The following is a 21,783-nucleotide window of genomic DNA, read 5'->3' as shown; positions in this document are numbered from 1 at the left end:
AGGTATGGATCATGGCTTGTACCGCAAAGGGTGCAGGTGCGAACTACGAAGGGTGCCGGTTCATGCCAGAATGTGCAATTTGCATAGCCCTTGTCTCGAGGTGTTTTCATTATGAAGCGCAATTCGACCCTCGAATTTACGCGGACGGGGAGGAGCACCATCTTGTTTCGTGGAGCGACCGATCCTGAGGGCACCCGTATACATGATGGATTTGACAGAACAAATTCAATAGATACCCTGTGCCACATCTCGTTCCGTCTATATCCCATATCTGTGAATGTGCCTACTCTGCTACCAAGGGACATCAATAAGCTGCAGAGCATATTCACACACTCTCGATCGAAGGCAAATGTCTCGAAATAACCCTGATTTGTGTCATTAAAACAGATGGGCATAAAGTCCTCTTGCCGTTGTGGTATCATATCCAATCCCATACGCTCGCTAATCGTTTCCTGTACCAATGCCGTTTCCTCCATGAACGCTGAATGCAAAATTGTTGTGCCAAAAGAATTCGTCCTCGGGGTAGCCTTCCGCGATACCAGTGCCAAACTCGTGGAAAAATACCATCAAACTCCTAAACATCGCGAACAGCCCCTGCGCTAGTTCCTGAAAGCGCATCTTGACAAATTTTTCGAGTTTCGTCTCAACTGACCGTCGCGCTCCGTAGCGTTGTGTCGTCCAATACGTGTGGGCGTATGTCTCCGATCTTCGTCCCCTTTCTCTGAAGGCCAGCCTCTTGTCCGGTAGAAGACAGCACCGTGCCATCGCCCGTTACTACAACCTCATCACCACACCCCAGTCTCAGCACCTCGGTTCCGGCCTCTCTCACTGAGCCCAAACCCTTCCTAAGTTCCCCCCTGCCCCGTGAATCGAACTCGGCGCGGGAACTGGGGCTCACGAGTCCGACAATTTCCTCGCGCCGCCATTGCTTCACCTTGAGCAACTGTGTAGCCAACCCGCGGACCTCCTTCTCACCATCGTGTGCACTAACCCAGCACCGTGCGCCGAGCTTATTGGCAATCTCCGCGCCCGTCAGTGTCCCAGAGCAGATGTTCCCGCCGAGCCACCAGGGATTAGTTATACTATCCATGCAATGCAACAGCGCCGTTAGGGGGAGGGCGGCCTCCGATACTAGATGACTCGTTGCCCAGGGTGCAAGGTGCGAGTATGAGATTCCATGTGGAGAAAAGACCACAGAGATAGGGCGGGAGCCCGAGGAAGCTGTCGGCGGCCGCGGTGTCATGCTTCGGCTAAAGGTAGATGGGTAGCCGAGCTGTGTAGGAGACGGCAGGAGCGTCGATGCGGACTGCACCGAGCGCAGCGAATGTGGCGAGACTGGTGGGCTCGCCGGCAGGAGATGAACATCTGTTGTTGACGCTGCTGGAGGCATCGCATACGGAGCCGGCACTTTGCTTGATACCGGCGTCGCAGGCGGCGTAAGGACGGACGAAGCGGCTATCCAGTTTGTTAGTGCGTGTGTAGGAGGCGGCCGGTACGTAATGCCGATGGCGCCATGGAGGCCGGCAATGTCTCGCTTCTGGGGTATCCAGGATACGGTGACCTCGCCCATCTGGCCACCCGGCGTCACAGGCGGTACTGGGATCCGGAGCGCTCCAGGTTTGCCGGCCAGCCGCGGGTCTTCCCACTTCTCGATAACCCGGATCTTGTCCCGGTCGAAGTACTTCCAGCTCCTTATTAAACGGGCCGAGGCGGGCTCAGCTAGGATCAACGTCTTGGTACCAGTGGCCGGCAGTTGGCGCAGTGTAGCCTCATTGCAATGATCGCTCTTGTGCTGGCTAATAATCACCAGGTCCGGCTCCGGGAGCTGAGAGAGCGAGGATACGCATGGAGCATGTTTATGGGTCGAGATGGATATTCTGGAGTGGAAAATCTTGGATGGCCCTGTGATCCATGGATCTAGTAGAACTGTGAAAGGTTGAGGTACCGTGGCGGGACCCCGGATGGGATCTGCATACACAGGCTCGAATGTGAGCATGAATGAGGCATCGGAGTTGAGATGCTTGACGGTAAGCGCCATGTCGACGAAAAGTTAAGGCGAACGTGCTTCTGGGAGTTCTTCCCGCTCTCACGATGAGAGGACCGATATAGAGGCTATTTGCATCGGTAGATAATGACTCTTCTAGACGCTTTCTGAAGAGCAGCGAACGCGTAATCGTCCGTTTGAGTCGTGACGTCTAGCTTGGTAGTGCGTCCTTGGCCCTGATGTGATACCTTGGATGATTGACGCAGGAGACTACCAAGAAAGGAGAGAACAGGGTGACAGAGTCTTGACATGAACGTACGATGGGCGTACGAGTCGTTCGTTGTGTGAGGTAGGAGGAAATGGGTGTCACGGTCCATAGAGTGATTGACGTTGCTCACGTCCAACATGATCTGCGAGCAGTGAAGCGCACACTTGTGACAATTCGCCGACAGATCCTCGATCTTGGCCACATCTTGGCCCATCCGACCAAGCAGGTCCAGATCCGTGCCAGCCGGACGCCATCTTGCGGGAAGCGATGCTTCGTTTGGCCTGATGTTTCAAGCTGGGGAAAGTTGACGCGAGGCAAGCGTGCGCTGCTGCCAAGTTGAATTGACGCCGGCTTCCAGCAATGCCGGCTAGACAAGACGTTTTGAGGGAGAGGCTGTGCCTGGAGGCCCGTGATTCGTCCATCCGACTGCTGCTTCGCTGGGGAAGATGGGGACGGGGCATTGACGCGTCCCGTGGCTTGAAACGGGCAATTTATTTAGTGCCCTTCAGGGCCTTGAAGGTCTGCCTTTACCTGATTCAGCTGCGAGGTCAGCCAAGACCAGCAAATAGTCAGTCTCGCTGGACTTCAGCTCGGCGTGGAATATTCCAATTACGAGCTTTGATAGGTGCCAGGGTCGCATGCCGGCGGCCAATAAGATGACGTTGTGTAACATCTCATGTCTTTTCTTCTAGAAATATACGATTCCGCGAAAACAGCATCGGACGGCGATTGAGCCTTACCCACCTGTCTTTAGCTTTTTGGAGATCGATTTACTTCTGAGATAGGATTTGTTCGAAAATGATACACATACGACCCACTACGTACAAGCACATAATGTTATAGGACGCGAAGGGAAGCACGAAACAAGTCCATACCAGCTGATGCTGCACCGCCGATTCAAATACAAATTGCGTCATGCTGGTATCACAACCCGTGCTACAACGAGACTTGTTCTCGTCTGGTGGCATTTATTGGGAGTGTGCGCAAGAGACGATATGGCGCATCGATACCTGTACCTTGATCCTTTCGACTTGCTCTAGTGACTTGCAGAGCATGCTGAGTTCAGAGCGGGAATTATACTGGCCTACGGGTATATTCAGGACGATTCATCTTAATCTACAACGTTGAGCGCAAGTAGCTGAACCGTGTCGAGACGTCAAGCATGCAGAGTATTGCGTGGCGAAAAGGAAGTGCATGCTAGGTATCACTAACGCCACACGTATGGTACACAATCTTCACAACCACCACAGGCATTGTTCTCTTCGCTAATGAGCCCAACATTCACTCAGGAGTTGTGGAAGCGACCTAGAGTCGCGTAAAATATTCTGGATCGTGACTAATTCCAAGATAAGTCGAGAAGATCCCTTCTTCGCTAAGGCAGCTGGTCAGGTAGATTCAAACTTGTGGCCACTGCTGTTCTCCTTGACGAGCAAAACCACCTGCGAGGCAATGCACTCTGGGGGTTCGATGCTTGAGAAATAATCCATGCCTACTGAAAGTAATCCACTCTTTTCTGTGCAGTGATCAGGCCATAACCACGAGGTTTGACGTAGGTGAAAACAAAATACTCGCACCGATGGCTCAATAGCAATGGCCAAATGCAACCACTTGAACGGAACGGTCTTCATGGCCAGGGTCATGGCCAGGGTTTCTCCAACTCGCAAAACGTCAGCTCTCCAACCTGTCAGTCCTACATCGCTTGCCTTATAGTCCTATGCAAACGTGACGAGGCCCGTTGTAGCAGTTTCAAGATAGAGGGTCATAATCTCTTCGAAAGAAGCATCCGAAAGGTTAATAACCTTTCGGATGCTAAGACAACGCACTTGGTTCATTTCCACCCAGGAAGCACTCAATACGATTCGTTCTCTGGACACAACCGATCTATCGATAAGGAGCTCCCCAAGCTTGGTAAAGAGCTTCGTTATCGTCGGTGGAGTCACTCTTCATTTTTTTGGACCCTGAAAATGAGGGGCAAAGGGACGAGGATTCGCCAATCGCCCAACCACCTTAGGCCGGTATTATCGATTGAGCTCTTATCGACAACGGCCAAAGCTCGACTGAAGCTTGCCATAGCTCCCTTAGCTGTACGTAATGAACAGGGACTTTTCGTGAAGGCATCCCAGTACCTTGCTTGGGAACCCTGACCAGCGCCTTGATTGCCTGTCCTGAGTGAGCAAGATGCTGGGTCTGAAAATTTTTCGAACAAACCAGGATGCCGACAAAATTTCCAAGAGATATTCCTAGTCTCGCGTGGCCGTCGGCAAAGCCCAAGCCTAGCGCAACGAAGCATTGCAGTAGTCTCCCCGCCTCGCGCGGCGGCCCATTATTTCGATTCTTCATGACTACTACATGTACGGCATTAGCCCCATGACTTTGCTACGTTACCCGAATGCTGGACCCTGTTGCTGTAATTGGCCAGCAATTCAGTGTCTTCTGAGTCCTTTAGGCATTACAAAGGCAACATCTTGCTGATTCTGTCCTAACAGTGGAGTTAATGCTACAATCTTGCGTGACACAGTATTTTGCATCGGCGCTATGACTAAGTCCTGGCTTGTTGCTGAGTGGGTAACTAGAGCATGATGCTACTGAGCAACCTCGATCTAAGGAGATGCCGATAGTCGTTGACAGGCGCAAGATGATGGTCTTATTTTGCGTGTCGGGTGACTACTCCAGTGTTATCAACCAGACGGTCTCTCATGCTATCCCTGGCCCTGGCCCTAGCACCACGGCAGCTCAGTCGTTGTAGACACTACGTTTACAGATCATTTCATACCGTAAACTCTGCAGTATCTCATTGCCTACCAAGCATCTAAGTTGATAGTGTTCAGACTTTCGGGTCGGCCGCCCCGCTAATAATAGCTTGGGCAGAGTTTGGTACACAGTAGACCGCAGCAACTTGCAAATGGGTCGTGCAGGTGCGTAATCCGACCTGACCTTTGCAATTCCTCGGGGCATATTCCTCGCAACCAAACTGCCCCGGCTTGGGTAATTATCTTCGAGCCGTTCCGAATTGTGCAAGGTTGCAATACTTGTAGCCATGGCTTCCTAGCCGGAGCCCACTGACGCCAAGGCCTTTTACTCAAACAAGGCAGGACATTCATCCACGCCGGCGGGACAACCTTGACTCGCCAGCAGGGGCATGTGAAGAATAATTCAATTTAACAAGGGTTCAGCGGGTGCCCCGCCGGCTCACAAGCCTTCGTCAGCGCCTTCCATGCAAAGCTTTCGTTTCCCTCTCGCCCGAGAAGGAGGGAGTCAACACCAACCAATGCCCAGTCTCTGAAATGTTGTGACAGAGAGGAGAGTGGGGTCCAACAAGTTAGCTGCTTGCAGCCAGCCCCTCGCCCAAGGAGCCCGGGTCTGCCTTGGGACCTGGCGAAGACCCTTTTCCCTGCCGCTTGTCCTGCTTGTGCGGTGCTGGTGTCGCTGATTGGCGGTGGCGTGCGCTATCAATGTGTCGTATCTGGCGGGCAGCTGATTTATCTTGGAAACGCGGGGGCCGCGTTCACGGCTCTAACAGGTAAATTTGCGGCAGGATTTGAGATCTGCTGACAGCTACGCAAGCAACGCTAAGCTGAGCTGAGCTAAGCTCAGAGCTCGAAGCTTTTGAAGCTCACTTCCCCAAAGAGAAGCCAGAAGGCTGGAGCCGTGAATTTGGATGCTGCATGCATTGATCCGACGCCATTTTTGGACCTGATGAGCCGCGCCCAAGACAGGCCTTGCCTCGGGGCTCATTTCTCCTTCAGTCGTCTTGAAGCTGCTGCCCTCCCCTCCACGGGCCCCCCCCTTCTGGCACCCCACCCCGACCAGCCCTGATCCCCCTCAGCCGATCCTCGATCGAGTCAGAAAGGAAGCTGGTCGTGTAAGTCAGGGCGGCGGGCCAATGGGAGGCCGTCTGTTGGTATCCCTCAAGTGGATTTTGCCGCTGCGGCCTCTGTCCATGCTAGGTAGTTGTTGGGCATGTCCCAAAGGTCCCACGAAACCCTGGCGCTCGCCATGACCTGGGGGCTGGAGGGGCTCCCCTGGAAATCCCGGGCTGGCCATCTGCGAGGTCCTCATATTATACTCACTCGCAAGCCGGCGTAGCGCCGCACCGCGAGAAGGGCTGGCATGTAGAAGTAGTGCTGGCTTGTCGTTTGCTGGCGGACAGACCGACCGTATCAATACAACCTGCACATGCTGTCTTCGGTCGTCTACTGTAGCCTCAAGCACCCGAAGGAAGCAGCCCACACCCGATAAGCTGGCTCGTCGTCCCTCTGACAAGGCGAGCTTGGCCCGGTGGATGTGTGTGTGCGTGGTGTTGCTGCTGCGGCTGGTACCCAGCTAACCACTGCCGTGACAAGTACCTAGTTAACTTTGGGTCATGACAAGAAGGCGGTCCTTGTTCCCAGGTTCTTACTGACGGGCTGGAACCTCGACGCCCACGGCCACGGCCACGGCTACGTCCACGTCCACGTCCACTCCCACGCGCCGATTTCGATTCGCTGGTTGCGGGCATTGACTGGGAGGCATGTACCTCGCTCGCCCGAGTCGCCCTTTGACAGCAACTTCTGGGTACCTCAAGTAATTACTGCCATCCAATCGTACTGCGTACTTCCAATGGTCACTTCGTATGGGCAGCTCGCCGTCACCCGCCCAGCTCCTCCAGTCCCCTCCAGTCCCCTCCAGTCCTTCCATCCTCCTGCCTGTAATCCGGCTGCCCAAACCCCCCCATTCCCCCCTGGGCATTCACTAATCTTCCCTCCATCCCCCTCCGTCCACCACCACCCACGTTCTTCGAAACACCTCTTGTAACACCTGCTTGGGAGCTTGCGAGCTGCTGCATCCTGCGCAACCGTCTCCCTTTTGCCTCTCGAATTCCCTGTCCCGCACGCCCGCGAGCATCAGCCCAGCCTCGGAGGAGAAAGTCAAATGCCAAACCCTCACCAGCCCTCAGGAACGACTGTCGACTGCAATCCATCCCAATCGCCATCCCACTACGCTTATCGCCTCACGAACCCCCGCCTCGACTTCGACCAGCGCATGGTGGGGTTTGGCTGACCTTTTGACGACATTGGAACCACGACCAGGACTTGGGATTAGGACCGCCGTAGGACTACGACTACAACTACGACTACGACTGCGACTGCGACTGCGACTGCGACAGTCGTCTCGACCAAGATGCCGCCCAGGTCGTCCCTTACGTCGTCCTTCTCCATCACCGACACCAACAACGAGGTCGTCTGTCCGCTGCGGAACCAAGATGGCTCGAGTTGTCGCAAGCGCTGCATCGGCGTGAGTCTCTCTCTTTTGCTCAGTGTATTGCCTGCATTTCCCCTCGTTATTTTGTGTCTTGGCCGACAGCTTTCAGCTTCCAGCTCTGGCAAGCTATGACCTAACCTCGGGAGCTTCTCTTATCGCACTTCATCGCCGCAGTCTCTAATATGACCTCCTCTACAAATAGGAAAAGAGATATCGCTCCATGCAGGAGCATATCCGTCGAGCACACCCGGAACACTACATCGCGAAACTCCCTGCCACCGAAGAGAGTTTCCTGCTCATGATTAATACCCCACCCCAAGATCGATCTCAACTACAACAGAACCAACCCCAGCCCCAGAACAATGGGGCACCACCCCTTACAAACCATGTCGTGCAGAGTGCCATTGGCCCGGGCAGAGGCTACCAGCAGGTGAACCATGGATATTTCCGAGACGACTCGAGTGCCCCCGACACGCCGAGAAATCTGGCCGACTTTGCCGGCGGCGCCATGCTGCCAACCGAAAGCGCTGCTGCCGCTCTTGCCCAGCTCGGGCAGGCTCACAATGATAGAGGATGGGAATCTGGCGAAGTAACTCCACCAAAATCAACCACACACTTAATAGAGCAGTCTGATGGCTAACTGTACCTTGATAGGACTGGCATTCGGACACAGACGGCCCTCGAATTCCTCGGAGCACCATTGAACTCCCGCCGATCCACCTCGAACCGACGAGTGAACCCTACCCTGCCATGAACGCCGGTAGACAACCGCACCAGCAACGAGATCTGCTGCCGTCTATTCTATCTAACTCGCCCCCGGGCCGCTCCTCAACACTCCCTCCCATACAACGCCCGCTCGGGCCAAACAGGCGTCGAAAGCAGTCTGTGACCAAGCCGGGCCACAAGAAGCAAAAATCTCGTGGAACCGCCGCGGATTGGCTTCGGAGGATCCAGAATGATGACCGTTTGAAGCCTGGAGGTCCTGATCGCAAAGCTCAGTCTGTCGAACCGTCCATGGACTATGGCAAGCGCTGGGAGGATCTGATAGACGCTGCTGCATCTGCCACGGAGGATATAGAGGATGACAGAACTCCTGTGAGTCTCGGCTCGTTCGGGATCGACCCTGCCAGACTAACATATCAGGTCCCTCAATCTCCCATATCCATCCATCGGGCCTCACTGCCCCCTTTCCCCCACAATAACCACCACAGCTTTCAAGGCTACCAAGCATCTCCGCTGCAGCAAGCCCTCACACCCCCCTCGTTTGCTCAAGAAATGCCTGAACCGTTCCCGTCCGTGGAAAGTGGTGAGAGTGGTGAGAACTTCCACATTGGCGCGGCCGGCCTCTCCGACTCTTCTCCGAGCTACTCTTCCCAGGAAGTGCATATCTACTGCGCTGCCTGCCAGAAGAGCTCCAAACTGAGAGAGTCCTACGCATGTACCGAGTGCATATGCGGGCTCTGCCGAGAATGCGTGAACATACTGATGGAGGAGCAAGGGGCACGCAGGAAATGCCCACGCTGTGCCACTATTGGTGGCCGGTTCAAGCCTTTCCAATTAGACATTCGATGAGAACTCGCCCCAGCACAACGTGCCGTCTCGATCGAACGATTGAACGTCATTCGTTATTTGGACCCCTTGCTACAGGCTATATCATAGTCTCGAGCCCTGGAGGATCAGATGAAAGGCGAAAAATCTCAATCATATCAGGCATCATGGTTCGGGCAGGTCTTACAGTCTGTGGCCTGCCCCCAATGTTGGTGAAGATGCCCGACAGATCGACGAGCTTGCGAAATTACGCACGTTGAACCAAATGCTGGGGAGGCTGGAACTGGATTTATTAGAGAGAACAAACATCGGCATCACTTGCCTAACGGCGTTGGCAGACACCTGGCTGCCATGGAATGGCTTTATTTTTTATAAACCCTGTCTGACTGACCATGGGCACGACTGTGGATCATCTACAGTACGACACACCTTCTTTTTTCCTTTCTTCTCTTCGAATCTTTCATTTTCTGGGCGTCGATTTTCACGCCATTTTAGACTGCGTTTTCAAGACCATTCTACGGCACCAGGGTATAGGGAGTTCAAAACGGACAGGTTGTAAGGCGTTGTTTTATTTTTTGCAGCCAGTCATCTGTTCTCCGTTTCCAGGGGCTCTGACTGATATAAGGGAAATTTTGCACGTTCGGAATGCGTGCCGGTACGTGGGAGTATGGTTGACATGGTTCATTTCTTCTTTTTTCTCTGTCTTTTCTTTTGCATTCTGCTCCAGATCGGATCACGCACGGATATAGTTGTGCATCAACCACTGCGGCCATGGAAGGGTATGATGGACAATGATAAGGACCCACGAATGAATGCTATATAGCAATGCGGACATGAAATTTTTACTGGTTGAGTTGTCATGGCCAATCGGAGTGCCAGTAGTCATTTTCCCCTTTTCATATGCCACAAGGCTCTGCAGTGTCTTTGATGGACATCACGGCCAATTTAGGACCTCGAAGATTCGGTTGAAGTGGCAGCTTCAGAGACGTGCCATGCTCCAGGAACACAAATAGGGTAGAGGCTTCCTGCTCCGCATATGAGCTGATGAAAACATATCACACGGATCACAGAATCAGGTTTCGAAGTTTCCACCATCCCACCTCGGATTTTTACGACAAGCGGACCACGATGAGCTCCATTACCGGCAGATGTGCCTATCCTTCAGCTGATTGTTTCTGCAGGAAAACACGCTTTTCGTACATAGTCGTTCCTGTCAAATTTTCATAACCCACGGCGTCACGATACTCCAGCAATTCGGGGGCACAGTCCTGTCAGAGCCCGATTTCATGGGTGCGAAGATTCGTTACTTATGATGAAATAGGTAGTTGGCTGGGAAGAGCAGAATCATGATTTAGTACGGCGGCGCCATATTGTGAACACCAACATATTGCAATTCTGAGGGTATGGCAGGAGTCAGGTCGAGGAAGTCTCATGTCACTTGTAACCGAATGAGGCGGGGGTGCATGCTTGGAAGCTTTGCTGTCTACAACTGTTTTCGACACCATAAAAGCAGGGAGTCGGGAGCAAGCACACTCACTGCCTGCTCATCATGTAAAGCACGACGGAGATCTGGAACGGGGCCAGACTTTGATGGGTCGCGTGCCAGTATCCACCGCTCAAGGCCACAGGTTCACCCCGAGCGGTACCACGAAGAATGCGCAGCCTCGCTCATGTGCCAGGCGCGCTCGTGGTCTTGGGCTTTCCCCAGCTGACCGAGCAGGTCGTGTCGTCGGAGCGGATGTATGTGCTCTCGCAGCCCAGACAGGCCGGACCGTGGCCGACGTAGCAGCCCGCGTTGTCGCCGCACTTCAGCATGCCCTTGCCGTCGTGGTATATGTTTGCTACGGGGTGAAAGCGCCTGTCAGCGATGGGATTCTCAAATGCAGCGATGAGCTCTCGAGGCTACTTACACAGCAGGAACTCGTTGAGGTGGGGGGCCTGGCTGTCGTTGAGGTGCTTGCACGCGGCGACGAGGCTTTCCTGCGGCTTCTGGAGGTAAGTGGCGTTGCAGGAGCCGGAGAAGTCGCCGTTGGCATGGGCCTTGAGCTCGCCGTCATCGTTCATGAGGCAGCTGATCACGGACAGGTCAGCGGACATGCGTGGAGCTGAGTGAGAAGTGAGAGAGGTAGGTGAGTGAGAAGTGACAGGAGTAGGTGAGTGACTTACGAGTTCAGGTCCAACGCCGACAACCATCTAGCAATCTTGCCGGGGCACAAGCCGATGAGGAAGCTGCCGTTGGTGTGCCAGTCGATGCATTCCTCGTAGAAGGCCAGGTCTGTGGCGGCGATGGTCGTGACCGCGACTGCGGAGAGCAGCGCGAGGAGTCCTTTGGCAGCATGCATGTTGGCTTGCAGGAGGTGAAGTGAGGTCAGAGGGAAGGATCAGGTGTGAGTAGCACCGAGTGAAGATGTTGGACCATGTAAAGTTGAGATGGCCTAAGGAAGTTCAAACGCAAACAGCACTTGGGGGCTGGCGGATGTGAAAACAGTCCAACAACGGGACCGTTTGAATTGTTGGTTAGCAGCCACATGTACGTTTTACGACTTGGATTTGGTGCAACACCACTGAATGTTGGTTAGTCACCCACATCCCCGTGTTTTCATATGGAAGATTAATAGACAATACATATACTCGATGATTCACCGCGGCCGCTCGAGAAACACGAATGACTGTTGCAGCAGCAGCGTAATCAACCGTTTACCATAAACTCCAGAAAAATAACTCGCATTATCCAACGTGTTGTCAACGACTCGTCGTATCTGGAGAGTTCACTCGTTGCCTATATAAGACCTTAGTCAAGTTCCCGGACAGGATGTTCGACTGCTACGTCATAGGATATGTCCGGTTGAGCCGATTCCTGCGGCGAAGGATAATAGTAACCCTTTGAGTTGAGGGTCGAGGCGTACTGCGACGGGTCTCCGTAAGACGCATCGTAATGAGAGCTATTGGCATTTTCGTCCGGTTTTCCTAGACTTGATCGCCTACTAAAGGATCAGAATACCCCAATCATCATCGCAGCAGCTGGGAGCCCGACACCCAGACCAACTCCCATGCCGACTGTGGTGCCGTTGCTGTGGCTAGTATTCCCACCACTATCGTCGCTTTTGCCTAGGCCGGCAGATTGGCTTTCTGCGTTTCCTGCAGAAGATGGAGTCGCTATGAGGATGGAGCTCGTTGTGGGCGGCCCTCCTGGCATGATGTTATCGTCGTTGGAAGAGCCGTCCCGGCGATGAAAAGCGAGGTTACGTTGTCGCAACACGCGTAGGAGAAGAGCCCATGAGAACCGCCGTCACAGCAGTAGTGACTGCCCGAAGTGATCCCATCGCATGGCCTTACACCAAGGTTCTTTTTCGGCTTGACTGGATCGGATAGGAGAATGTATTAGACACCATCTATCACAGAAACGTGTTTCCCAGCACTAGCTTTAGGGAATGATGGCACTCACAGTCTCCGCACTGGCTGAAGCATGCCGGATCTTTCCCAGTCGGATCTGCACATCCCCAGTGCTGGTAATCCGAGAACCCAGCCGTGTCACTCGTGGTAAGGTTACTGTAGCAAACGCCATTGCTCCAGCAGTACGCATTGCCGGGGCAGCATGCCGAATGGCCTGTTGTCTCGTTGTTGCAGCGGAACGAAAGGCCAAATATTGCGCCGGTCTGAGAATAGCAGGTGTCGTAGTCTGCTAATACCAAAATAGCAAGGCTTTCCAGCAACAGGGCTGAGGTTCTGATCATCGGTCAGGACAAGTCATGAGCTACTTAGCAATTCGATATAGTGAGGGTGAGATTCGTAAGATCATCCGAGTAGAGCCAAAGCTTTGAATTATAACGATATAGAAGTAAGAAATAACAGCGAAGATGGAGTTTTGTGTAATCTGCTTTGGCAAACTCTCCTTCAGCTAAAAGTTACATGATATGATCCATGACATGACGACCAGTCGACCTCCTCGAGATGGCCCCCAAGCGTCGCAATTTGGCCGCTGGGGTCTGGGGTCCAAGGACTCAAGCTATACTTTTGGGCCTTTCGCCCGACACGGCATCAAGTGAGACGGCAATCCAGTGGTTGCCGATTTCTGTTGTTGCTCATGCATAATAGCGAATCACGGGCGAGATGTATGACATGGTCAAGCACCCTGACTATCAATTTTCTTTGAATAGCCCTGAGCTCCAGACTAGGCTTCGGGATCGATACTCTGGTCGGATTCAAGGGAACTGATCACAACAGTATTCGGACTGCAGTTACCTTCCTCGCACGACAATGTGAGATAGATCAGGATATGTACCATAACAGTGTGGTATGAATTCATGTGGCGAACTACTTTTTGGCCTCTTTCTCCTTCTTGAGTAGCAGATCGCGCATAGCAGCTCTTGCATTGCGGCTGCCGCCCAACTTTGGTCCTTTGAGTACTTCCTCGTCCTTCTTGGCTCCAGCGGCAGGGGCTGGCTTCTTCTTCTGTTGTCTCTGAGCCATGGCATCCATGAACTCCCGCCTGAACTCTTCTGCGATGCGGTCATCCGCAGCGCCGTCATCATCGGCCTCTCCAGCAGCACTGGCCGGGGGCGGGGTTGGTGTCTCGTAGACGTCGACTGTACACGAGTTAGCAGCTGTCGTGTGTGGGTTCGCAGCAACCTACGTCTGTTTTCTCGTAGGATCTCCTCCACGAGCTGATCACGCTTGACGGCATCGCTTGTCCTCCTATTTCGTGAGCGCCACGGTTTGCCATCCCGCCCTATTCTGACCTTCTTGGGCCTTGCAGCTTGCGCTTCATCCTCGACGGCCTCGCCTTGCAGTCTACGCCTCGCGCGTTCCGTCATGGCCTCGTTCCTGTTGCGCGCCTCCTCACCTAGGTCAATCTCCATCAGATTCCCTTGTAGTGAAGTGTGTTGGTCTGCTCTTGGGGCGCGGGGCGCCTCGTTGGCAGTCGCATTGGTGGTGCTCTCAGATGATGGGCCTAGCGAGGTGGATTGACTTGGTGAAGCTGCTGACTTTCGTTTGGCCAATTCGGTCTCTATGTATTCCATCCTTGCTCCATCAGCAATGCACAAGTTGGGGTGGTCATCGGGGCATGGAGGGACTCACATGTGCTTGTTCACGAGCTCACTGGACAGGCCTGTCTGGGCAGCGAAACGCTTCGTCATGCCGCCAACGGGTTGGTCCAACTGTTGAGCCTTCTGCTCCTCCTCGCGAATCATCAGACTCAATTCATCGTCCCCGTTCGCGGCACCTTGCGCATCGTCGGCGCCGAAGCCTACGCCTCGTAACCGCGCCTTGCGGGCATTCCGCTGACGTATGATCTCGGCGACCGAAAACTGATCGCTGGCCGTGGCCTCTGGCTCTCTGGAAGAGCCTGCGTTGTCCTGGTCTCCGGAGTCGGGTGCGCCACCTGCGTGGTTCGCGCCTTCGTCTTCACTGGCTCGTTGTCGGAATGTCTTGCGCTTCTTGCCTCGAAAGACGACAGGTGGTTCAGGGGTTGCGTTGGGCTGATCGGCGGGGTCCATGGATAGCGCTTTCTATGCAGAGGGCCGGCGACTTGATTGATGAATGAGAAAGAGTTGGTAGCCTCTGGACGTGACGTTTGACAGGCTTGGACGTCCAAATTTAGTTGTTTTAGACTCGCAGCTTGGCGTTCTGTCTGTACGTAGGACGTAGGATGAGTTCCACACGCTAAAGCTCCTGGGTTAGGCGATGGCGGCCGCCTTGGCGCACCCGCTAAAGCTCCCTTGCGTTACCCGCTTCTCTACCTACCTTAACCCCAGGCTCTCAAAAGCGAACTGGCAGCCCTCCACCAGACAAGCATTTCCTCAACGAGCCAACGGCCTTCTCTATCAGATATACCACTAGCAGGTACCAATATGTCGCAGAGAGTAAGTCGTACTCCTTCCACCGCAACAGAGCTACATCTAAGCCATGCGACGGTAGATCTACTTCCGCGTCCATGGCACTGTCCAGGGTATGCTGAATCATCGAGTTCCCCCGTGAGCGATGCCATCACTGACAGATGACGTCACGACCAGGCGTGAACTTCCGCTACTTTACGCAGAAGAAGGCGACAGAGGCTGGCATCACAGGATGGGTGCGTAACACCGAGAACGAGAAGGCAAGTCTGCGTTGTTATCGGCCTCCGTAGCCGAGACGACAGAAAGCCCGTGCCGCCACTTACACCAGCCGCAGGTCGAGGGCGAGGCCCAGGGTAGCCCGGATGCGTTAAAGCAGTTCCTGAAAGACATCGATCGTGGCCCAACTCATGCCCGTGTTGTGCAGCTCGACAAGGAGGACAGGGAGGTCAAGGAGGGCGAGGCTAAGTTCGAGGTCCGGGCATAACGACCTCTCGCGATACTGTGCCATGTCTTATGCCTTGTATGTATGCAACTGCAGTAGCTGCGACAACAAGATCAAGGACACATCGAGGTACTACGTATTCTGTGGCCGCCATCACGGGTGACGGAATGCATGTCACTGAGGATAGTCTCGGGTGTCGGTTCGGGAAACCCCGAAAACTGTTCGCATCTGATCATGCACTTAATATGTACAGCTACAGCTCGGGACAGATCTGCATAGAGTCCCATACAATGCGGCTCGTCAGAATTCCTTAATTGAACAGTTGGTAACGGAGTGGTCAAGCCTCCCCGTTCCTAGAGTTAATTATATGTGCGACCCGAGAAGCGCGGCCTAGTCCGTGTCGAATAGATTGACCTGCTGCCGGGGATCTAGGGCCGCGTTCCCCTTCCGGTGTCTTTAGCGGCGGCACCTCAACTTCCACCCATCACAAAACGGCAATAACACCCTTGGCAAGCGGAACCCGCGGGCGTCTACTATGGTAAACATTCTCCAAAATTGGAGAGTTTGGAGAATGAAACCATGGAGATTGGGGAAGGGGAAGAGCATGCGAACCTTGAGGAGATACACCATGTTGGCCGTGTGTATAAAGTATACTTGGGGGTTCCCTCGGCTTGTGACGAGGTGTCCCAGGCAGATCTCGCTGTCCCGAACCCAGACAAATTCACAGAGACACGATGGCACGCGGCGCAATCCCTCTCAGTCTTGCCCTGCTTGGGCTTGCTTCGGCTCAAACGCCAGTCGGCACTGAGACTCACCCAAAGTTGACCACTTACCGGTGTACTGTTGCCGGCGGGTGTACCGAGGCGACGAACTACATTGTCCTGGACTCCCTTGCCCACTCGGTTCACCAAGTCAATAGCACAGCTGGCTGTGGAGACTGGGGCAATCCGCCAAATGCCACGGCATGCCCAACCAAGGAGGCTTGCGCGACCAACTGCATCCAAGAGGGCCTGAACGACTACAGTACCGTGGGTATCACGACCACCGGGGCTTCTCTGCGTATGCAGATGCTTGTGAACAATGTCTCTGTCTCTCCCCGTATCTACCTCCTGGATGACACAGAGGAGAAGTACGAGATGGTCAAGTTCACAGGCCTCGAGTTCACCTTCGATGTCGATGCTACCAAGCTCCCGTGCGGCATGAACAGTGCCCTCTATCTCTCAGAGATGGAAGCAGAAGGTGGAAAGAACGAGCTGAACCAAGGAGGTGCTGCTCGAGGCACAGGATACTGCGATGCGCAGTGTTACACCACACCTTTCATCAATGGTGTTGTAAGTTATAGCTATTGCCACATTATTCTCCACTCTGTCCACGTTGAATACTGATATTTCTCACCCAGGGAAACCTCGACGGTGCCGGTGCCTGCTGTAACGAGATGGATATTTGGGAGGCAAACGCTCGAAGCCAACAGATTGCGCCACACCCGTGTAACGAATCTGGCGTTTACTTGTGCTCCGGTGATGCTTGCGGCAGAGACGGAGTCTGCGACAAGAATGGTTGCGGGTGGAACCCGTACCGGCTGGACCAGAAAGACTATTACGGCCAGGGCAACTCCTTCGACGTTGACACCACCAAACCTTTCACTGTCGTCACGCAGTTCCCTGCCAACAACTCGACCGGAAAGCTGGACGAGATCGTGCGTATCTACGTCCAGAACGGCGTCGTCGTGCACAGCGAGACGGTCGCCAAGGAAGGGCTGCCGGCCGTCGATTCCATCACCGATCCCTACTGCACCGCTAGCGGCGCGTCCGCGTTCACGAGGCTAGGTGCCCTCGAGGCCATGGGTGACGCCATGACCCGTGGTATGGTGGTTGCGCTCAGCATCTGGTGGTCTAGCGACGGCGGCATGACGTGGTTGGATGGGCTGAGCCAAGGCGCCGGGCCTTGCGCCGACTCTGAAGACTTGCCCGAGAACATCCTCAAGGTCGAGCCGGAGCCCGAAGTGACGTTTTCCAACTTGAAGTGGGGAGAGATTGGCAGCACCTTCGGTGCGACCAGCGCTCCCGCGGCTAGATACCGAAGGAGAATCTAGGGCGCAGCAAAAGGGTGTGGTTTCGTGCTATGCATATCTCAAAATATCTTCTTGTGTACATATATTGTCACCATTTCAATGCTAGACCTCCCATTTAGTTTTGTTGCTTCCGCTAGACTCATGAGAAATTGAGTACCATGATGCTTCCCCTGCTCTCGTATATATCTGTGGATAGTCCAGTATGGACTGAGCCTGCCCTGTTGGATTATATCAGACTCTAACCCTGCTGACAAAGCTGGGACTTTGACGTCTTTGGCGCGCGCCACGTCTTGCTGAGGAGCTAAATTTGCAGTGCAAGTATCAAACATGGTTCCAACGACACGAGGAATTGGGAGTCGATTGAACTTGAGACTGGATACAATTATTCAAAAAGAATTGAATTCAGTCATCAGAAGTGCGATGGAATTTCTAGAAGTCAGAGAAACGCAAGATGTTATGGATCATCGTTCGTTCAACAGTCTCAATTACCAAGTGAGGCAGAACCGCAATAGGGACGCGCTGACTGGCCCGTTGGTGGAGGCTACTACAGCAGTAAACAGCATAACAAGGACTCGGTAAACCGTCAGGATATGCACATTGAGAAGCTATAGATTCAACGACTTCAGTTCAGCTTGAGCAACGCCTGTGGCTTGGCACTTCGTAAAATCCCATCCATGTTCCCAGCTGTGATCGATTCTACAGTTCCATCCATAAGGTTTTTCTGTCAGTTCACACATGTCTGGTACGGTAGTGGAAAGACGTAAAGCAGTCAAGCGACCGCCAATGGCAGCCAAGAAGCTGTTGATGATCATCGTAGCTCTAGAGTTCATCTAGGTCCGAATTGCGCCGTGGAAGCGGGGTCAAGCTATCCTCGACAGCTGCCTACTATACACCCGGGGTCAAGTGGACCCTGGCTTAGAAATCGACGTTCGATAACCCGAGGGTTTTCAAGCAAGAGAATACTGGAGAAACTCACAAGTTAGACTATAATCCAGATCGGCGATAGAACCCAGAAAACAGAGATAATCGTGTGTGGGGTTCGGGGACGTGCATGCACGTATATGGATGCCGTAGCCTTCACTTGCGTCATGACAGTTCGAGGATAAATTATTACCCCCCAAGCTGTAAAATTTCTTGGCCTACGTTTGCACGTCCAGAAATTCATCAAACAACAAGAACACAGTCAAACACCATATTCAACTCAGATTAAGTATTGAAGTAAAGCAGCATGGCGCCAAAGGTATTCATGTCAGTATAACCCCGCCTGAAAGTGTCATTTAGATGGTTGACGAACCCCTCATAGTACGGGATCGACTGGATTCATCGGTGGTGACGCGCTCTATGCGCTCAATCAGTCTCATCCAGATTGGGAATATTCAATTCTGGTTCGCACCCAGGAGAAGGCCGACCAGGTGAAAGCCAAGTACCCGAAGGTTAGAGCAGTTATTGGCGACCTTGACAACTCGAAAATCATCGAGGAAGAAGCATCGAAAGCAGATATCGTTCTACGTGAGTTATCTGCTGCTTACAAGAAGCCCATAACACCATGCTTATCTACTTCTTAGACACCGCAGATGCCTCGGACCACGAAGGTGCTGCCAAGGCCATCGCGGCAGGTCTGGCATCTGGCCACTCGGCCTCAAAGCCAGGCTTCTGGCTACACACGGGAGGTACAGGCATTCTGACATACTTTGACGATTCGGCAAACAAGTTGGGCGAGTGGTCTGAGAAGGAGTTCAACGACTGGTCGGGTGTGTCAGAACTCACCCACCTTCCGGACGCCGCGTTCCACCGCAACGTCGACAAGATCGTGCTGGAGTGCGGCACGGCACATGGCGATGCCGTCAAGACTGCTATCGTCTGCCCGCCGACTATCTACGGTAAGGGACGCGGCCCCGTCTCGGGCCGTAGCCGTCAGGCATACGAACTTGGCAGCTTGATCCTTAAAAAGGGATACGCCCCAATTATTGGGCAGGGCAAGGCTCGCTGGAACAGCGTGCACGTCCACGACCTGAGCGATGCTTTCGTCTTGCTCGCGGAAGCCGCAGCAGCGGGTAACCTGTCCGAGGAGCTCTGGGGTGCCAAGGGCTACCACCTCGCCGAGAACGGGGAGTTCGTGTGGGGTGAACTGTCGAAGGCCATGGCTAAGGAGGCATACGAACTTGGGTACCTGAAGGCTGAGCCTGCGGAGGAGAAGCTTAGCAGGGACGAGGCGTTCGAGATTGCAGATTTCCAAGCTGTGAGCTGGGGCTTGAATTCCAGGGGCAAGGCTGAGCGCTTGAGGAAGACTTTAGGCTGGAAGCCCCACCGACAGAGTATCGAGGATGAGATACCTGAGATCTTGAAATCTGAGAAGGCTCTGCTCGGGTAGAAGTCTGGCACGGCATCGGGGTTCAACTTTCCTACCAAATTAACCTCATACCTTGTCCGCGACGATAACATGCCAAATTGGAGCTTAAATAAGAAGAAGCAATACAAGTATGCAGTTACGGCGGTCATTGAATGTTGGCATCTTGTTATTGATTGCGCTCCGCCACTCGAAGTTCAACCTTGTCAGGCTCAACATGGGGCCTCAGCTCAGAGCCAATGAACTCGTGCAGAAGACACAGCCTCACTCGCAAACTATCCATATATTTCACATAGCCTTCGGATCCCAACTTACTTTTCACGATTCCTTCCTGCTTTTCATGTCTCAACATGTCCTTCTCGCCTACTTTCGGCTCATTTGGAGATTTTGTCTCTCTCAGCATCATCATCAAAGAGTTTGTCGTTGCGCTCGATGACGCACGCGGCTCAACATCAGAATACAGAGCTCTAGTGAAGGATTTGAATGTACTAGACCATACATTACTACAAATTTACCAAGTTTGTCAAGTGAATCTCGGAGTTCCAGAACTACAGCAATGTAAAGACGCTGCGTTCACCTCGGTCGAAGCTTGTCGATGGGAAATTGATGCATTCAAGCAACACGTCCAAAAGTACGACGAGAGTCTCGGAAAGGACTCTGGAAGTTCTCTGCGAACGTCTGTTGCAAAGATACAATGGAGGTTGCAAGGCAAGGAGTTGGAGAAATTCCGTGTGAAAACCGCAAATCATCGAAGCAATATGGATGTAATTCTTAGTACTGCCAGCATGTAAGTGACTTTGCAGGACATCAAGTCGTTCTAATTGACCCGGTTTCACAGAAAGCTTGCACATTTGAACGAACAGAAAAGGCAATCAGACAATACCACATGGACACAAACACTTTCCAGCTACGTCAGCGAAGCTGCGAATCTGAGCAAAGAGGTACTGAGTCTCTCCCGCCGGGTTATCTTCCAGAATCTGTTGATATACAGAGAAGTCATGGCCATTAGATCAACCCAGTTGGCAAGTATAGAGCGGCCTCTTCCAGAAGAATTCTTCATGCTTGAGGACGCGGTTGGTCGGGTAGTCCCGATCCATTTGCGCACTATAGACTCCTGGGAAGCCTTCAATACACTGCTCATTGTTCGGTTCAAAGACAGGAGAGGAGCGAAGCGTGTTGCAGCCCAAAGATATACGCTGCAAGAACAAGAGAGTGGCAGGTTGATCCGCCGAGACATACCTTGGAGCATGGCCGTTCGCCCCAGACTGACCATCTATATGAGTATCATTTGCAAGGAGAGCATGACTCCCAACACAGCTCTATCGAGTTGCCCTAATTGTCATACGGTACCCGCGTCATCATTGAAATCCAGTGTACGGTGGTGGGTACCTGGACAGAAGCTCGTCGTCAGTCTTGCACTAATGCGCAACAGCTCTGGATGCGGCACTATGTATCAACGAACAAGTGAGCTCAACGATGATGAAACGAGCAGATCCGCGCTAGCAAAGAGGATGCCAAAGCCAGTATCCGGGGATTCCGCTAATCTCGCCTGGGACTTGAATGAAACAAACGATTCAGACGAGGAGGACACTTCTCTCTTCACGAATATTCAACTTGTGGCAAGAAAGCGACATGCAACTGTGGGACTTGGGAAGTTGGCAGATGAGAAGCGCTTTGTCTGCGAGTTTTGCTCGAAGTCGTTCAGCAAAGCTATAGAGCTAAGGTAATCAGTACGAAATACTGCACAGGCGTACAATGCTAAGTGTATCGCCAGAAACTGCCAACGACCGTTTACCAGACTTGACGTCTGCAGTGCGCTTGGATGTCAGGGGAGATCTGTTGCTGCCCCAAATGGGGACTGCCATCAACGCTCTGTCCTTCTGAACACATTCCCAAATAAAAGACCGTTGCAGCATAACTCGGAAAGCTGCAGAGGCCAGGATGTGGGCTACACTGAAGCCAATAAACTATACCTCAAGATGGAGTTGCCCTCTTCGAAGGAACTCCACCAAAAATTGTTATCCCAGCAGGCGAAGATCTTGATT

General features: G+C 53.2%; 8 protein-coding genes across 8 annotated transcripts; 5 read left to right on the top strand and 3 right to left on the bottom strand.

Annotated features, from left to right (window-relative positions):
- Nucleotides 1–643: 643 nt before the first annotated feature.
- On the bottom strand, nt 644–2,038 carry JN550_003443 (uncharacterized protein; the record flags this gene model as incomplete). The annotated part of the gene is made up of 1 exon (XM_049314847.1): nt 644–2,038. One exon carries the CDS (start codon nt 2,036–2,038, stop codon nt 644–646), a length of 1,395 nt encoding a protein of 464 aa, XP_049174634.1.
- Nucleotides 2,039–7,412: 5,374 nt separating this feature from the next.
- On the top strand, nt 7,413–9,065 carry JN550_003442 (uncharacterized protein; the record flags this gene model as incomplete). The annotated part of the gene is made up of 3 exons (XM_049314846.1): nt 7,413–7,526; nt 7,696–8,082; nt 8,148–9,065. The coding sequence occupies 3 exons, from the start codon at nt 7,413–7,415 to the stop codon at nt 9,063–9,065; spliced, it is 1,419 nt and encodes a 472-aa protein (XP_049174633.1).
- Nucleotides 9,066–10,709: 1,644 nt separating this feature from the next.
- On the bottom strand, nt 10,710–11,383 carry JN550_003441 (uncharacterized protein; the record flags this gene model as incomplete). The annotated part of the gene is made up of 3 exons (XM_049314845.1): nt 10,710–10,882; nt 10,952–11,112; nt 11,229–11,383. The coding sequence occupies 3 exons, from the start codon at nt 11,381–11,383 to the stop codon at nt 10,710–10,712; spliced, it is 489 nt and encodes a 162-aa protein (XP_049174632.1).
- Nucleotides 11,384–13,355: 1,972 nt separating this feature from the next.
- Nucleotides 13,356–14,539, bottom strand: JN550_003440 (uncharacterized protein; the record flags this gene model as incomplete). Its single annotated transcript, XM_049314844.1, has 3 exons — nt 13,356–13,627; nt 13,675–14,063; nt 14,121–14,539. The coding sequence occupies 3 exons, from the start codon at nt 14,537–14,539 to the stop codon at nt 13,356–13,358; spliced, it is 1,080 nt and encodes a 359-aa protein (XP_049174631.1).
- A 354-nt stretch (nt 14,540–14,893) lies between these two features.
- On the top strand, nt 14,894–15,362 carry JN550_003439 (uncharacterized protein; the record flags this gene model as incomplete). The annotated part of the gene is made up of 4 exons (XM_049314843.1): nt 14,894–14,905; nt 14,961–14,991; nt 15,056–15,114; nt 15,213–15,362. 4 exons carry the CDS (start codon nt 14,894–14,896, stop codon nt 15,360–15,362), a joined length of 252 nt encoding a protein of 83 aa, XP_049174630.1.
- A 692-nt stretch (nt 15,363–16,054) lies between these two features.
- On the top strand, nt 16,055–17,412 carry JN550_003438 (uncharacterized protein; the record flags this gene model as incomplete). Its single annotated transcript, XM_049314842.1, has 2 exons — nt 16,055–16,651; nt 16,720–17,412. The coding sequence occupies 2 exons, from the start codon at nt 16,055–16,057 to the stop codon at nt 17,410–17,412; spliced, it is 1,290 nt and encodes a 429-aa protein (XP_049174629.1).
- A 1,207-nt stretch (nt 17,413–18,619) lies between these two features.
- On the top strand, nt 18,620–19,762 carry JN550_003437 (uncharacterized protein; the record flags this gene model as incomplete). Its single annotated transcript, XM_049314841.1, has 3 exons — nt 18,620–18,639; nt 18,695–18,900; nt 18,957–19,762. 3 exons carry the CDS (start codon nt 18,620–18,622, stop codon nt 19,760–19,762), a joined length of 1,032 nt encoding a protein of 343 aa, XP_049174628.1.
- A 326-nt stretch (nt 19,763–20,088) lies between these two features.
- JN550_003436 (uncharacterized protein) lies at nt 20,089–21,465 on the top strand (the record flags this gene model as incomplete). The annotated part of the gene is made up of 2 exons (XM_049314840.1): nt 20,089–20,525; nt 20,577–21,465. 2 exons carry the CDS (start codon nt 20,089–20,091, stop codon nt 21,463–21,465), a joined length of 1,326 nt encoding a protein of 441 aa, XP_049174627.1.
- Nucleotides 21,466–21,783: the final 318 nt, after the last annotated feature.

Source organism: Neoarthrinium moseri, assembly GCF_022829205.1.
Source record: "Neoarthrinium moseri strain CBS 164.80 chromosome Unknown scaffold8_Wmoseri_CBS_16480, whole genome shotgun sequence".
In the NCBI taxonomy this organism is placed as follows: Eukaryota; Fungi; Ascomycota; class Sordariomycetes; order Amphisphaeriales; family Apiosporaceae; genus Neoarthrinium; species Neoarthrinium moseri.
This window is presented reverse-complemented; position numbering and strand designations above follow the sequence as displayed.